Raw genomic sequence first — 15646 nt, forward strand, 5'->3', positions numbered from 1 at the left:
CACTGGCCAGGGGACAGTGAGCACAGAGTCCATCCAGTGCCTTAGCACGTGCGTGGAAGCCCTGACACAGCTGTACCAGTACTAAGGCCACACACGGTGCCCAGCCTCTGTTTGCGTTGCTGCTTCTGGAAAGTCCAGGTGTGCCGGGAGCCTTCTCTATTCTTCCTTGACACGCAATGGACATGGATCAGGGATGTGGAACTGTCCTGTTCTGTTCTGCTCTGTTTCCTGTGCTTTTGGTGCTGTGGTCTAGGAGGCAGGAAGGTTTGCCTGCATGCTTTCCTCTAAGTTCGTTCTATCTACAAAGTTTATTATTAATAAGTATGAGAGAGAGAGAGAAAAAGGGAGGCAGGGAGGGAGAGCGAGACAGACAGACAGACAGACAGACAGACAGGTGTCTGAGGAGTCCAGAGAGGACATTAGATTCCCTGGAGCTGGAGTTACAAGTAGAAGTGAGTCACCAGACATGGGTGCTGGGAATAGAACTCAGGTCCTCTGGGAGAGCAATTCAGGCTCTTAACTGCTGAGCCACCTCTCCGACCCATGAAAGCAACGTCGGACTGTATGATGAATGCTTCTGACTTGGCCAGCCATGGGAAGTCTCTGTTTCTATTTTGTTTGATTTCTTCCCTGTAAGAAATTCAGTGCAGTTCTTTGCTCCCAGCCCTGCAGAATCGGACGTTGGTGAGACTTGCCCCATGGGCCCCTGTTGTCAACACCTGTTTGAGGACACTGCCTGAGAAGTTTTCATCATTTTAGTCAGGAGTTAGCTGGGCCGAGAATTCTTGTTACCATGGCTACTCCCTGTGTCCCTCCAGGCTACAGATCCCTGCAGAGTTGCCTTGTACTGAGTTGGGGTACGTGTGTGTGCCAGCTTTGCTATAATGCATACCCTCTGTCCTTGTATTCCCCTGCTTACATGCAGGGCCATGGACCTGTTCCAGCTGTCCTTCCTGTGGGGCCCTGCAGGGCCCTGCAGGGTCCTGCAGGACTTTGAGGCTGGTATCACAGTCCTGAAGGACTTACCTCATATGATCATCCCTCTTTAGTCTTAGGTAGATGCGGTTCATCATCACAGGTCTTGCCTGTGGCTTCTTAGTACCTTTTCCTCTTTCACCATAGCCAACCACTGTCCAGTGTACTGGCAGGTACTGGGTGTGAGCCTTCTCCCTAATACAGCAGCACTGTAATTCCAAACAATGGTGTGTGTGTGGGGGGGGGGGGAGGGTTGGGTGTGGGAGGGGGTTGGTGTGGGAGGGGGGGGTGGGGAGCTTGTTCAGCGTTCCCAAGAATGCCTCTTGATACCTTATTACTGTCTCTGTATCTCGCCTCCACCTTAACCCTCACCGCCCCCCCCCCCGCCCCCTCCAATGCCCTTGGCCTGGGTTGCTCTCTCTCAGCATCCAGAGATCTCACCTCAAAGGAAAGGATGGTCATATATAGCCAGACTAGGCTGGGGTGGAATTTCAGTGTCTCACCTCCCTTATGTTGGTTGAATGCTTCCTGCATGCCTGTATCATCAAGCGAGGCATGATCGTCCCTCCTACTTTCCCATCATCCTTTGCAAGAGCCCTCAGTTGGGGAGGCCCCGGGGAAGAGGCGAGAAGGGGGAGGGTACAGCATCCCATTAGAAGCCCAGTTAGCTTTAGTCACCCACTCTCTCTGTACCGATGCCTTCTTGCTCATTTGGATGCCACCTGCCACTTCTTCATCCCATGTCCCCGTTTCTGGTGCCAAGGCCCTGCCTGGTCCTTCTGGAAGGTCCTCTGCTGCACTTCCCTCTGACCTCTCAGGCTTTAGTCACAACCAGCCCGGGAGTGGAAGTTGCCGTCAAGTTCCTGCTTGGAAGCTGTCCTTCCCTGCCTTCTACTAATGCATAGTACTGCGTTTTCTCTGTGTGTAGTAGAGCCCCTTCTACTTGCATTACAGCCGAGGACTGTTCAGGCTTTTGGTGTCACGGGAGAAATGGTGCCAGATGCACAGCACGAGCCGAGGCCAGTGGGAGTGTCTTAAGACTCTGCCTAGGTGCACCTGCCTGACTGCTGGCATGGAAGCACATCTACTTGCGGGTACTGATTTGGTCTTTGTTTTTAACTTTTTAGACTCTGGAAGCTGTACTGAACTTCAAGTACTCTGGAGGCCCAGGCCACGTGGAAGGGTATTACAGGAACCTCTCCCTGGGACTACACGTGGAAGTCGAGCCTTCTGTGTTTTTTACCCGAGTCAGCACACTTCCAGCAACCAGGTAACCAGGCTGGGGGTAAGGGGGGGCGTATCTCACGACACTGGTTATCCTGTCCCCCTGCTCAGCAGAACCATGCGTTTGGCAGGGCAGTGGTCCTTGGTGTTAGTGGGCAGCAGGAATGGGCTGGCTGAGATGCTGTGCTGGCATGTGGCATGTGGGGGCCTTTCCGGGGCAGGTGCTTCTCCCTGGTCTGACTGCCCCTTCTTCAACCTGGGCTCTGCGTAGAACGTTGCTTATATTTGGCATTCCCAGAGGAACTCATCCTTGTTCTTTGTGATGCTTCTATGACTGGTGAGATGAATGTTTCGTCTTAGGGTTCACCATTCAGCACTACAAGGACCTAGTTCAGCATAACATTATCTCATTCTGCACAGGAAATCCTCTCCCCCCCCCCCCCCCAATCTGTTCCTCCATCTTGATCTTATGGAGAAAGAGAAGGATGGGTTTGTTTACTTCCAGGTCACATGTGGTAAAAAGGGCCGTTGTTTTTCTTTTAGGTAGAAGGTGACAGTTCCTCATCTCACACTCAGACCCTAGGATGGCATCAGTGCGTCCAAGGAGCCCTAAGGCCAGTTTAGAGGCCTCTTCAAACATGTGCAGCCCCTAGATAGTATGGACACACCTTCACTGAACACCGGATTGCCAGGCTCGGCTGTGGCTGGCATATTTGCAGAGATGGTGGGGTAGGTCAGGACTGTGTATGCTTAATCCAGCGAACAGCAGTCACAACTAACACTTACCTGCCTGCCTTTGGCTCTCACAAAGAACACCCTGGCCTGTGCTGTTTATTTCTCCTATTGATTCTATAGGGTGAAATGGAGGTATGGTGTCCATCATAATGCTGGCAGAAAAATCCCTTTAAATGGATCAAGCTCACTTTCCCCCCAGCCACTGGAGAAAGGCTTCGGCAAGAATTAATGGCTTATCTGGGCCTTTTAGCATCTCTTTTCATCATCTATCACTCCTTTGGTCCTCACTGCCAAGGTGGCTTCTGTTTGAATTTGTATAAAGCTTTAAAGCGCCTGCCTCCAGGGCAGATTTGGCTAGTGTGCCGACAGCCGGTGTTAGGGTGTGCCAAGCCTTCCTTCTGCACATGGCTCTGCTGCGCTGTGTCTGCCTTCCCTGCCCTGACGCCACTGCTGCCACTGCCCTTCAGGACTCCTCAGATGTGGCACAGCTTGCCACAAATTCACCTTTGTGCTGCACTGACGTGTGGCTGCCACATCATGGCCTCTGTAGCTATCAATGGTAACTTAAGGTAGAAGTGGACGTGGCTGTTGGCTGAAGCACCACTTTGGTCTGTGTTACCAGCCTGTGACCTTCATATTTTCTTCTTTTGCCCAGTGTATTTCTGTTCCTAGCTCTTGGGTTTAAGAGTTCACTTCTGATCTTCCCTTTCCAGTATCCCTAAATCTAGCTGATCACAAAATCCTGGGATGGAATTTCACTTTCTCTGGATCACTCTGGCCCCTGTGTATCCTTAACTCCATGGAGAGTTGATCAGTTGGGACCTTGGCTTGTCCCCAGCTCCAACCTGGTTCACAGAAAGGTCCATTACTGAGGAGACTGTGTTCAGAGTTCCTCAGTCTCTGTTCAGGACAGATCTGTCTGTCCCTGCTTCTCCCTGCATTCCTCCTTAGCCCCCTTACAGCCTTAGCCTGTGTCAAGGCAGGTCACTTCTAGGGGTTTCCACTGCATCTTTATCCTAAAAGTGTTCTTTTTTATTAAACTACCACTCTTTTTATTTAATCCTTTGGAAAACATCTGCTTGCTATTGAAATCTATGTTAGCGTTTCTATAGAATGTAGAATGTAGGAGTATGTGTGTATGTGTGTATATGTGTGTGTACATGTGTATATGCATGTGTGTGTATATATGTATGTATGTATGTTTGTGTGTGTGTATGTGTGTGTCCCTGTCCCATGCTTTCCTCATTTGTCTAACACATCACAGGGTCAGATCCCTAGAAGCACTTCTGCCCTGTTTCTAGCCAGCATCCCCAAATGCCTGGTGCATTGTACAGTCTCTGTGGGAAAAGGGGCAGACAGAGCAATGTCTTGCCTTTTATCAGCCTGATAGGAGCTTGCCACATAGAATTAGCATGGGATAGGAACACAAATCTATATATAGGAGCGACAGGGCAATGGAGCATCAGTTAAGTGGGTAAACAGAAGGCCTGAGCTCCCCCTGGGCTGGGGGTGGGAAAGGAGAGGAGGAAAGAGCAAGAGTGGACAAGAGGAAAAAAGAAGCTGCAGACCTTTGTGTCTGTGTCCAAAGCTGCCCCCGTGTAGATCCAGCACTGTGTTTGACAGTAGAGCTTTTCAGACCCTGTAAGACAGCGAGGTACTATGCCTCTAAGAAACCTCATCAAATGTGCAAGTTGGTATGGACTTATTAATATTGAACATGTAGCCGTCCAGAAGAAAGAGATAGGAACATTTGTAATGTTTGAAGAATTGGATTCTCAATAGCACATAACAGTCCTAAATATACACCTAAAAACATAGTTTCAAAATAAAACTGACACACAAAGGGGAGAGACAGATAGTAACATGGCCGAGCTGACCGTTTAAGCATCCTTCCTGGGGGATCTGATATGACATGTAGACAAAATAGAACAAAGCCCACAGGAAAGCTGTAACCAATCTAGACATTCTTAACCAGCTCACCTAATTGTCGTTATGGAAGAGTGACTGCTTACACAGAAATGGATGGCTTGACATCAGTGATGTGGCTTCTGAAACACAGAGATGAGATCAGCACTCCCAGAGTGAATAGAAGAAATTAGAGAGAAGGATGTACATCGCTAAAATGGGTAGTGAAAGAGAATCTGTGGATTTAGGGGAACCAAAGGCTGATACTTTAAAGAGATTAATAGTAGAATTAATCATAACTAGAGCAATGAGGGGGAATCACAAATTGCAAGTAGAAAGAACGAAAGATGTGGCATTCTGGGGGGTTTGTACACACTATGCATTTAAAGTGTAAGAGAGTACTGTAGCACTCCCAGTGATTTTGACAACTTAGGCACAATGGATCAGTGTTTTGAAGGACGAGAGGGGACAAAGTAGTAAAACTGATACAAGAAGAATAGAGCGTGTGAATAGACCTTTGATTAGAAAGTTCCCACAAAGCATGTTGTGGGCCCAGGTGACTTCTCCAGTAAATCAGCTTTTAAGAAAGCAAGCACAGTGCCCTCAAGGAGGCTCTCTTAGGAAGCGGGCATGGAGGAGTCCCTCTTGGCCCCAGCCTCACCATGCTGCTACTTTACAGAGACATCACATCACAGCAAGAAAGGAACTTCAGGCCAGCAGCCTCAAATGTTCAAAGGTTGAACTGGACAACAAAGTACAAATCAATTTTAGCTATATGTAAGGTATAGTATAGCACTAACGACTCCAGTTTATCCTAGAGATACATTTAGTTTTAAGCACTGGAAAAAAAAAACAAAAACAAATCAACCATTGACATTTATCTCAATAGCAAAACAAAGGGGAAAACTCAAACTTAGCTGGGAACTCTACAAACTAGGGTCCATGAGATCTTAGCATGAGAAAGACCGGGGCAGAGAGTGTAGGGTTGCTGTTATTGCAGGGCAAGCCTGAGCAATCTCTCCGTGAGTAGGAGCGAGGCAGATTGTCCTCTGTAAGCCCTCCACAGTCCTATGTCCTTGGAAGTTCTATAGGGCAATAAGGTTTAAAAAGTAAAAAAAGAATTAAAGACCTAAAAATTAGGAATGACTAGTAAGAACTGTCACCACTCACATGTCCCGCCATTGCATAGTACATACATGCAGGCAGCCATATTCCTGTTTATTAGCAGCGAACAATTGGACATTTAAAGGTTAAAATAGAAAGTAATGTTTTGATAAAACCAAAACAGAAACCCCAGGGCTAAAGTTATAAATATGTGATTCCCATCTCAGTGTCAGGATGCAGGGAAGAGACTTGAATACCTGGTGGAGGGTGGGTGCTATGGCCAGAAGGGTTGGTTCTTGTCAAGAGTTCAGTTTTCTCTATATTGGCTAAATTCAAGGCAATCCCAATCAAAATCTTAACAATATTTACTAACACTGTCATTTTAAAACAGACACTTGCAAGTAGTTGTTAAAAATTATCTTGAAATAGTAGAACCAGAGGTTCTAAACTTGACCTAAAGGAACAAAGTTGGAGGAACTGGGTATGTGATTTTAAGACTTATGGAAAGATATAGTTAGTAATTGAGAGAGTGTTGTTGGCACCAATGTGGACTAGAGGTCACAAGACAGTTCATAAATAGACCTGAACGAATGTCCACCATCATTGACTTTTAGCAGGATGCACAGCCATAGTTAGGAAGAAGTGCAGGGCCTTGGCTTTCTCCTCCAAGGAGACAGCAAAGCAGCTTCCTGACTTGGGGCCAAAGATTTCTTAGATGGACCCAGAACTTGCTAATTGTGAGATGAAATGTTGATAAATAATTAATTTCATGAAAACTGAAACCTTATGCTCGGGTTGGCTCGATGGTGCAGATAGGCGGAAGCTTTTACTGCGGATGCCAGATGACTAAATTTAATCCTTGGGATCCAAGTAAACTGCTGGGTTCTGTGTGTCACCCCTGTGTCCCCAGCCTTCCTGTGCTGAGATGGAAGCATGCGAACCAGCCGGAAGCTCGTGGGTTAGGGATACACATAGGTGTGTAGCCTGGAGCATACAGAATCTCCAGCAGGAACGTACAGGCGTGTAGCCTGGAGCATACAGAATCTCCAGCAGGAGCGTGGAGAGAGACTGCCTCAACCAAGTGGAAGACAAGAAATTCCTCCTGAAGGCTGTTCCCTGATTCTATATGTGTGCTGTGGCACATTGCATGCCCAAGGGCTTTTTCTAAATAGAAGAAACAAACCACACACACACACCCCTTACACTCACTAAAAGGCAAGACATATCATAAAATATCTTGCAGCATCCATTTTTTTTAATGTGGCCACAGTCACCTGAAACATGGTCTACATCACTAATTGTTAGAGGGACACAAAACAAACTCATAATTAGGTACCATTGTGTACTCCCCAGAATGGCTAACATGAAGTGCTGACAGCATGAAATGGTTAGGATGGGGTTGACCTGCAATCTGTGGGAATTTGAATTTACCAGCAGATCTCCTCAGGGCCTTTAAACACTTACCTCCCCAGTGAGCTTCCAGTTTCACTTCTGCATGCTTTATTTTAGAGAACTATAATATATATGTGTGTATATGTATACACACATATATACACACATATGAACGAATTGTGCAAGAAGTTGTATAACAGCCTTATTTTCAGTAACTGCAGTGTGGAGACAACACTGAATACCCGTCAGCAGGAGAATGGGTGAACTATCTTTGGGATCCACAATCCCACAGGGAGATACTGCTCAGAAACAAAATGAGCTTCCAAAACATCCTGCCAGTCAAAGTCTGTGCTCACAGTTGCAGGCAGTGATACCCTCTCTATGGCCAGAGTGCTCTAGGAAGTAGCTGACTGTGCTTTCAGGTAGGTAGGTGGGAGGAGATAGGCAGGGGATGGATTAGGGTCTCTTCCTACCACAGTTTTTCTAGGCTTTGGCCATGACACTCCTTGTCCCTGAAGAAGACCTTAGCTTTAGGCAGATCAAGTTCATTAGTCATCTCAGAGGACAGTGTCTTTCTGCTTCAGTGTCCTCTGTGTGTGTGTGTGTGTGTGTGTGTGTGTGTGTGCTGTCCTGAGATTCGGATGGTGTAAGAACCCATCAATCTATCTTGCACTTCTCTCATTCCATGTAAGTTATCCCTTGATTTAAAAAAAATAATGTTCAGATATAAAACTATGTGTATAACCATAGAGGACACTTAATTTTTATGGGAGAGATCAGGAAAGATACCATGGGTGCTAGGATGTTACAGTGTTCAGCCCTGGGCCCAGCCCAGGTGAGGACTCTGAGAAGTGCAAGGCATTGATGACCGGCTCTGAGTTTTAAGACTGGCAGAGTGGGAGCCAAGCTGAAGTTCTGTTTTCCTTAGCTATCCCAGCAGAGTCAACATGCATCTCGGGCACCTGGCATTAGCGGTGTATTGAAGTGGCGTGCTTTGGTGCATCATGAATTCATTGTGTGCTCTGTGCTCACAGGTGAGGATTGTTCTCTCAGAATCCTGCTGGGCGAGAGTTCTGCACAGCTCACTTTTAAAGCCCGGCCCTTCCCAACACACTTAGACTGCAGATGAGGCCGGGGGTGGGTGTTGTAGGTTTCTCTCCAGCATGTATAGCTTGCTAGTGACAGTTGAATCTAGGTTTCCTTACTTCAGAGATACTGTGTGCTTGACATCTAGATGACTACCTACATGTCAGAGCTTACATGAAAGGTTCAGACTGATTTTAGTGTCTACAGAAGCTAAATATGTCAAAAGATCACCTTGGTGTTGGACCAGTTGCACTGTGGAGCCCAGATGCAAATGTATGTGGGTTCTTTGCTTTCAGAATTGCCAGGAATTTCATCCCTGTCATTTCTGCAGGTTTTTGTGTGTGTGTGTGTGTGTGTGTGTGTGCATGTGTGTGTGTGTGTGCATGCACATGCATTGCAGATATGAGTGTTCACACGTATGTGAGGTCGTCAGAAGAGGATGTCTGATATCTGCTCTATCACAGTCTACTTTGTTCCCCTGAGACAGGGTCTCTTACTAAACTTGAAGCTAGGTTGGCAGCCAGCAAGTCCCCAGTGATCCTCATGTATCTGTCCCTTCTCCTTGGCACCGAGGTTGCAAGAAGGTATTGCAATGCCCAGCTTTGTTTTTGTTTGTTTGTTTGTTTGTTTTTAAACCTGAGCTCTAGGAAATCCAAACATCCAGGTTCAGGCTTTTGTGCTTGAGAGGCAAGCACTGCTCTCCTCCCACTCATCCCTGTAGACCCCTTTCCTGGTAGTTTTTGATGTGGCAGTGTTCTGGAAGGGAAAGGGGACAGAGAAATAAGTGATCCTGTTCTCTTCCCCCAAAGCCCTTGGAGATGAGTATCTCCCCCTGGAGCATGCGCGCACGCGCGCGCGTGCGCGCGCGTGTGTGTGTGTGTGTGTGTGTGTGTGTGTGTGTGTGTGTGTATGGGGTGGGGGGGGGTGCCGCACATGTTCTGCACATCAGTATGCAAGGGCTTGGGTCTACCTGGGCTCTCAGCACCATACAGTGGCTTTGGGCCGCATTTATGTGAGCCAGTCATACAGAGACCTAGCTCTGATTCCTCCTGCTTCACACATGCCTTCATGAGAGATTGCAGTTTCAGGGGGTCTGTCTGTCCTTTATGAGAGAACATCTTTGCTGTGTCCATTTCACCAGGGAGAGAAGAGATTCAAATTATTGAAGAGCAGACCGTTTTCCCCAAATGCCATAGAACAGTACAGATGGGAGACAGGGTATTCTCTCTCCCTCTTCCTCTTTCCTCTCCCTCTCCCTCTCCTTCCCTCATCCCACCCTCTCCTGGGTGTACATAGGTCTCAGCTGACTTACATTTGGAAGATCAATTACCTCCGAGATTCACATTTTACACCGAGCTGCCTGGTAGTGTTCTTAGGCACTAGACTGTAATGGATCAGGCCACACCATCCCTGTCTAACAGCTGTGCTTCCCTCTCTCCCATGGAGCAATTTCTTTCTAGATGGTTACAGTAAATGATCCAATCTTAGACACCCCTATTTGGAGCAATGTAGAAAATACACCCCTCAGAGCCGGGTGCAGGGTGCAGTAGGCGTTGTGTGTGAACAGAAACTAACCTTCCAGAGACAGGGCTTTACTTGCCTTCCATCATTTAAAAGGTTCCTGTTGGGGAGGGCAGCTCAGCTCTTAGGGGTCCCATGACCACAGATAGAGCATTAAGGCCATTCCCAGAGACCCTTTTATCAGGCTGGAGCCTTACTGCATTTGTTAGATTCTTCTTAAATTTGGTGAGCACACTATCTGCCATGATACAGGCACCAGTACTCAGTTGAATTGTTGATAAGTAATGCTGAGGTGACGTGGACAGTGGATGCTGTGGACAGAGAAAGGAAGAGCAGCCCAATATGCACGGATGGGGAGAACCAGAACCATGAAGCTGTCTATGCAGACAGTGGGAACACAAGTTGCTCCTCCTGTGAATTTGGAGGAAGCTGTGTGGCAGGGAGACCAGAGCCAGAGCCCAGGTCCTGAGGGCACACTGATAGGTAAGCAACAGAAGGAGGAGACAGTTATTGCCCCTGCCATGTGCTTGAGTTACAATATATTCTGTTCTGAATTGGTGAGATGACTTAGTGGGTAAGGGCACCGACAACCAAGACTGACAGTGTGAATTCAATACCTACACCCACGCAGCAGGAGAGAGATTAAGTACTGTGAGTTTCTCCCTGATCTCCCCCTCGAGCACATGTGCAGGGAGGAGGCATGTCTGTCACTGTTTGTGGCTATATAATGCCCCATTCACCAAGGAGTCATGAGGAAGAGTCTGTAGAAGGCACTGGAGCCCAGGGGGCATCAGCAGTAGCATTCGGAAAGGTTGGAGAGATGACACAGGAAGTGGAAGCACTTGCCCTGAAAGCAGAAGGACCAGCATTTGCATCCCCAGACCTCCCACAGACAATAGGTAGGCAGAGACACAGAAGGGAGCCCAGAAGCCAGCAAATCCCAGGTTTGAATGAGAGATCCTGCTTCAACGAAAATAAGGTAGAAAATAATCCAGGAAGATTCCAGAGCTCAACCTTGGGCTTCCACAGGCCCCTGCACACGTTTGTCACCTGCACACAGGTGCAAACACGTATTGAACATTTACACAGTGCATATACTCCCACCCCAACATGCACAGGAAAAGAGGAACAAAGTAGAAGTTAGAGGCACCCCCACTCATGTTCACTCCAGCTCGGCCAGAGGGGTGAGTTGTGGAATCTTTATAAAGCCCAGCTCCTGCTACGGTTGTTGGGGAGGTTAAGGTAGAAAACTGAATGCCAAGTACTTATGGCAGAGCCAGGCACGAGGCAGGGGTATGGTCACCCGAGTCGGCACTATCTTCCCCTCCTATTCTTAGTTTCTGACCACGTATCCTAGGCTGTTCTTTCTCTTTGTTTTCTCTGCTTAAGTAAATCCTCAGGAGAGGACACAGAGCATGGCGGTTCTCAACCTATGGGTCGTGACCCCCCCCTCCACTCCCCAGGATCAGAGAACCCTCTCAAGGGCGTTGTATATCAGATATCTCCTTCAGATCAGATATGTGCATTAAGATTCATAACAGTAGCAAAATTATGGCTATGAAGTAGCAACAAAATAATTTTAAGAAACCCCCCACCACATGGGGAACGGTGTTACGAGGGTTGTAGCCTTAGAAAGGTTGAGAGCCATAGACACAGTGGATGCTGCAGGACATCTTGATGCCCTAAAGGGGAGGGGTGGAAACCTAGACCTTGAGCCAGTTTCCTGCCTTGGATGGGCTGCTGAACTGCTCTGAGCCTGGCTTGTTCTTAGCTGAAAACAGTGGGACAATGCCATATAAAGAGACATGTTTCTCCCCTTCTTCTGAAGCCGTTCAGACTTATAACCTAAGTCCATGCCTATGGGAAGTGTGATGAGCAAAACCCATACCTGTTGCCATGTCTCCTACAGAGACGCAGGCCTTTGTCTCTCTGTGCCACTCCTCTGACACTATGTGCAGTGCCTGTTACTGCTGTAAAAGTAAAAAACTAAGACTTTGCAGGTGTGCCAGTTAGTTATCTGTGAGGTCCACGTTGATTGCATTTCTGCATCGGACATGGGAGTCTCTGTGTTTACATAGAAACTGTATGCTTTTCACACCTCTTCTCTGCTTGGGACTACTTGGCATCCCCTGCTGGGGACTGTGTTGAGAAGGCGTGTGCATAGAAGTCTGTGTACATGGGGAGTGTTCCTGGAACAGAACTTTGAAGAATGTGGACTCCTAGTGTGCACTAGTTTTTCCTCTGAAATTCGTTCCCCAGAGAATGAGAATACAACGTCCCCACCTCATTAGAAACATCATTTATCCTTACGAAGGAACGAGCAGTTTGAAGGCTGTGTGACGTCTCGCAGGTTTTACAACGCTAGCATCATTAACTGGAGGGGCAGGCTTAATATTCTTCATGTTTATTGCGCTTTTGCCTTTCGGCCAGGTGCCCCCTTGCATGTAATTTTATCGCATTTAATTTTTTATAAAATAGAATTTAAGTATGTGGGGGCAGTGTTTGGGGAGTTCAGAAGAGGGCATCAGATCCCCTGTAGCTGGAGTTATAGGGGTATGAGCTGCCCTGTGGAGGTGGTAGGAATTGAATTTAAGTCCTACACCAGAGCAGAATGTGTTCTTAACCACAAAGCCATCTCTCCAGCCCCATATTTTAATGTTTCTATTAATTTTTTTCATTGCCAGGAATTTTTGTGTGTTAGAGGTGACCCATTTTTAAAAAGATTTATATATGTATGAGCACATGGCTACCTTTATGTATGTGTACCACATGTGTGCCTGCTGCCCAAGGAGGTCAGAAGAGGCTCTTAGAACCCTTGGAACTGGAATTACAGTTGTGCACCATCATCTGGGTGCTGGAAACAGAACGCAAGTCCTCTGGAAGAGCAAGTGCTCATAACTACTAAATTATCTCTCCAGCTTCATAACTTTGCATATTTTGAGACAAGCATTTGAGTTTTTAAAAAGGGTTTTCTTTTTACTTATGTATATGTGTCTGTATGAGGTATGTGTATGTAAGTGCACAAGGAGACTAGTGATTGGGTGGATGGGTTACCTCGTGAGGGTGCTGGGAACTAGGGACTTCTGTAAAATCAGTTTCTCGTGTGGAGCTTGTGAGTATTTTCCTTCTATCTATATCTACTCTGAGGAGCTCACTGGACTGTGTTCAGAATCATCGTTCCAGTTGTTTTCTGGAGGAAATCTCACAGTATTATTATTTATGTACTTAAAGAATAAAATAAAATAAAACCATTTGTTAGAATTTGTCAGGAAAGAATCCTAACCTAGAGATTTTTTGAGAGGATTTTAAAAGAGAATCTATTTGATTGATTTAATGGGTTGAGGACTTTTTAGATCATTTACTTTTTCTTGGATTAATTTTGTCAGTCTGCACCCTGTGTCCTCTGGGTTGTCACACTGGTGGGATTTGAACTCTGTGGTGTCTTCACCCTAACCTAACAGTGACTTTGGTTCTCTTTGTGTCATTTCTCACTCTTTTTATTTTTCCTTTAAAGTTTATCATAAAATTACAGACTGACAAAGACTCTTCACCAGCATTACATTTGACAGAGGGCTAATATTCAGAATTTATTTAAAAAACTCAAGAAGTTAGATACCAACAACCCAAATAACCCAATTTAAAAATGGGGTACAGAGTTAAACAGAGAGTCTCAACAAAGGAATCTCAAATATCCAAGAAGTACTTAAAGACATGAGTCTTAGTCATCAGGGAAATGTAAATTAAACAACTCTGAGGTTCCATATTACACCCACTAGAATGGCTAAGATCCAAAACTCAAGAGATAGCACATGCTGGTGAGGATATGGAGTAAGGGGAATACTCCTCCATTGCTGGCTGGAGTACAAACTTGTACAAACACGTTGGAAATCAATTTGGTGGTTTCTCAGAAAACTGGGAATAGTTCTACCTCAAGATCCAGCTATACCACTCCTGGGCATATACCCAAAAAGATGCCGCACTATACCACAAAGACACCTGCTCAACTATGTTCATAGCAGCTTTATTCATAGTAGCCAGGAACTGGAAATAACCTAGACATCCCTCAACTGAAGGGTAGATAAAGTCAATGTGGTACATCTGCACAATGGAATGCTATTCAGCTATTAAAAATAAAGACATGGTGAATTCTGTAGGCAAATGGATAGAACTTGAGAATATCATCATGAGTGAGGTAACCCAGTCCCAAAATGGCATGCACAACAGGAGTCTAGCGTGGTTTTCCTCTTGAGAGAATCAGGTTGTTTTAATCAGTGAGGTTTTCCATCTTTTTGTCTTTCTCTTCTTTGTTTCCTCCCTCTGCTTCCTATGAGTTTCTTATTTCCTGATATGAGAGCTGGTTGCTCCATACCTTCCCCCTCTCCTACTACAACCCTTTAGTGCTGCAGTTCTCTTCCTCTAGGTCCTGCATCAGCTGAATCCCAGTGACTTGGTATCCCGAACAAAAGGGGGGAGTTGATGACACTCTGCCCTAAGTGTAAAGAGTGCCATGGGTACAGCTACTCTTGGCACTGAGGGCAGAGTCTCATCAACTCCCCCCTTTTGTTTTATAAAATAAGACTTGAGTGTACGGTGGGCACGTTCCACAATGCCTTGTCCTTGAGGATTATAAGGAAGGCCAGTCAGGTGAGTGGCATCCATTTGATGACAAAATTGCTGAAATTTAGTAGAGGTATATGCTGGCCCATTATCAGGTTTAAGGATTGTGGGCTTGCCCCAAGCACTCCATGCTTCTAAACAGTGCTGTATAACATGAGAGGCTTTCTCACCTGTTAAAGGTGTAGCAAACATAACACCAGAGCAGGTGTCAATGGAAACATGTAAATATTGATTTCTTCCAAAGGAGGAAATATGAGTGACATCCATTTGCCAGACCTGTAATGGCCTGATGCCTCGGGGGTTTACCCCTACATGAGGAGTAGGCAGAAATTGACAACAGTTTTGACATTGGGTGACAATGTCACGAGCTTCCTTCCTGGTTAAAGTGAAACAGCGGCGTAATGTTTCAGCCATCACGTGGAAGCGTTTATGAAACTCCCTTGCAGCCTCTGCCTGCGAGGACAGAGCAGCAGCCACGATTCTAGTGGCTTTGTCTGCCAAGTCATTTCCATGAGACATGGGGCCAGGACCGCCAGAATGAGCCCTAACATATACACAAGATGTCTTCTATGTAACAGGGCTGACTGAATTTGCTGAAAAAATGTGAGCAAGCTTGCTAGAGGGTCTAATCAAGCCAGCAACTTCAAGCATATTAACTGCATTAACCACATATAAGGAATCAGATACAATATTGAGCGGTCCCGGAAATTTCAAGGACTTCTAGAACTACCAAACACTCTACAACTTGGGGTGATGTCTCATTATATTGTTTAGATGTTACTTGGCCATTTACTACATATGCACCTATACCAGATTTGGATCCATCTGTATACACTACTACCCCATCCGGAAGTGTGTGTTTGGCTGTTACTACTGGAAACACTATGGCTTGGCTTAAGGCAAACTGTAAAATTGGATGTTTTGGATAATGATTATCAATTTTTTCCTGAATAGGAGGCAACTAAGACTGCCCAATCGTTAGTTGTTGCTGCCAGGGTTTGAACTTGAGCAGAGGTATAAGGCACAATTAGCATATGAGGTTCTTTCCCAAAATGAGTAATGGCTGCTTTTATCCCCCGAAGTGCAA

The 15646-nt window shown here is 46.2% G+C and overlaps 1 protein-coding gene across 3 annotated transcripts in view; it reads left to right on the forward strand.

The window, feature by feature from the left end:
• The window catches only part of Trappc9 (trafficking protein particle complex subunit 9), a 486162-nt gene that overhangs the window by 307227 nt on the left and 163289 nt on the right, over positions 1 to 15646 (forward strand). For all 3 annotated transcript variants that reach the window (XM_021182812.3, XM_029469729.2, XM_029469728.2), the window contains one exon: positions 2103 to 2245. In XM_021182812.3, coding sequence (XP_021038471.1) covers positions 2103 to 2245 — 143 coding nt within the window. The remainder of the gene's footprint in view (positions 1 to 2102; positions 2246 to 15646) is intronic.

The sequence above is a fragment of the Mus caroli genome, unplaced genomic scaffold (assembly GCF_978045245.1).
Source record: "Mus caroli unplaced genomic scaffold, Mus_caroli_1 scaffold_16, whole genome shotgun sequence".
NCBI classification, from domain to species: domain Eukaryota; kingdom Metazoa; phylum Chordata; class Mammalia; order Rodentia; family Muridae; genus Mus; species Mus caroli.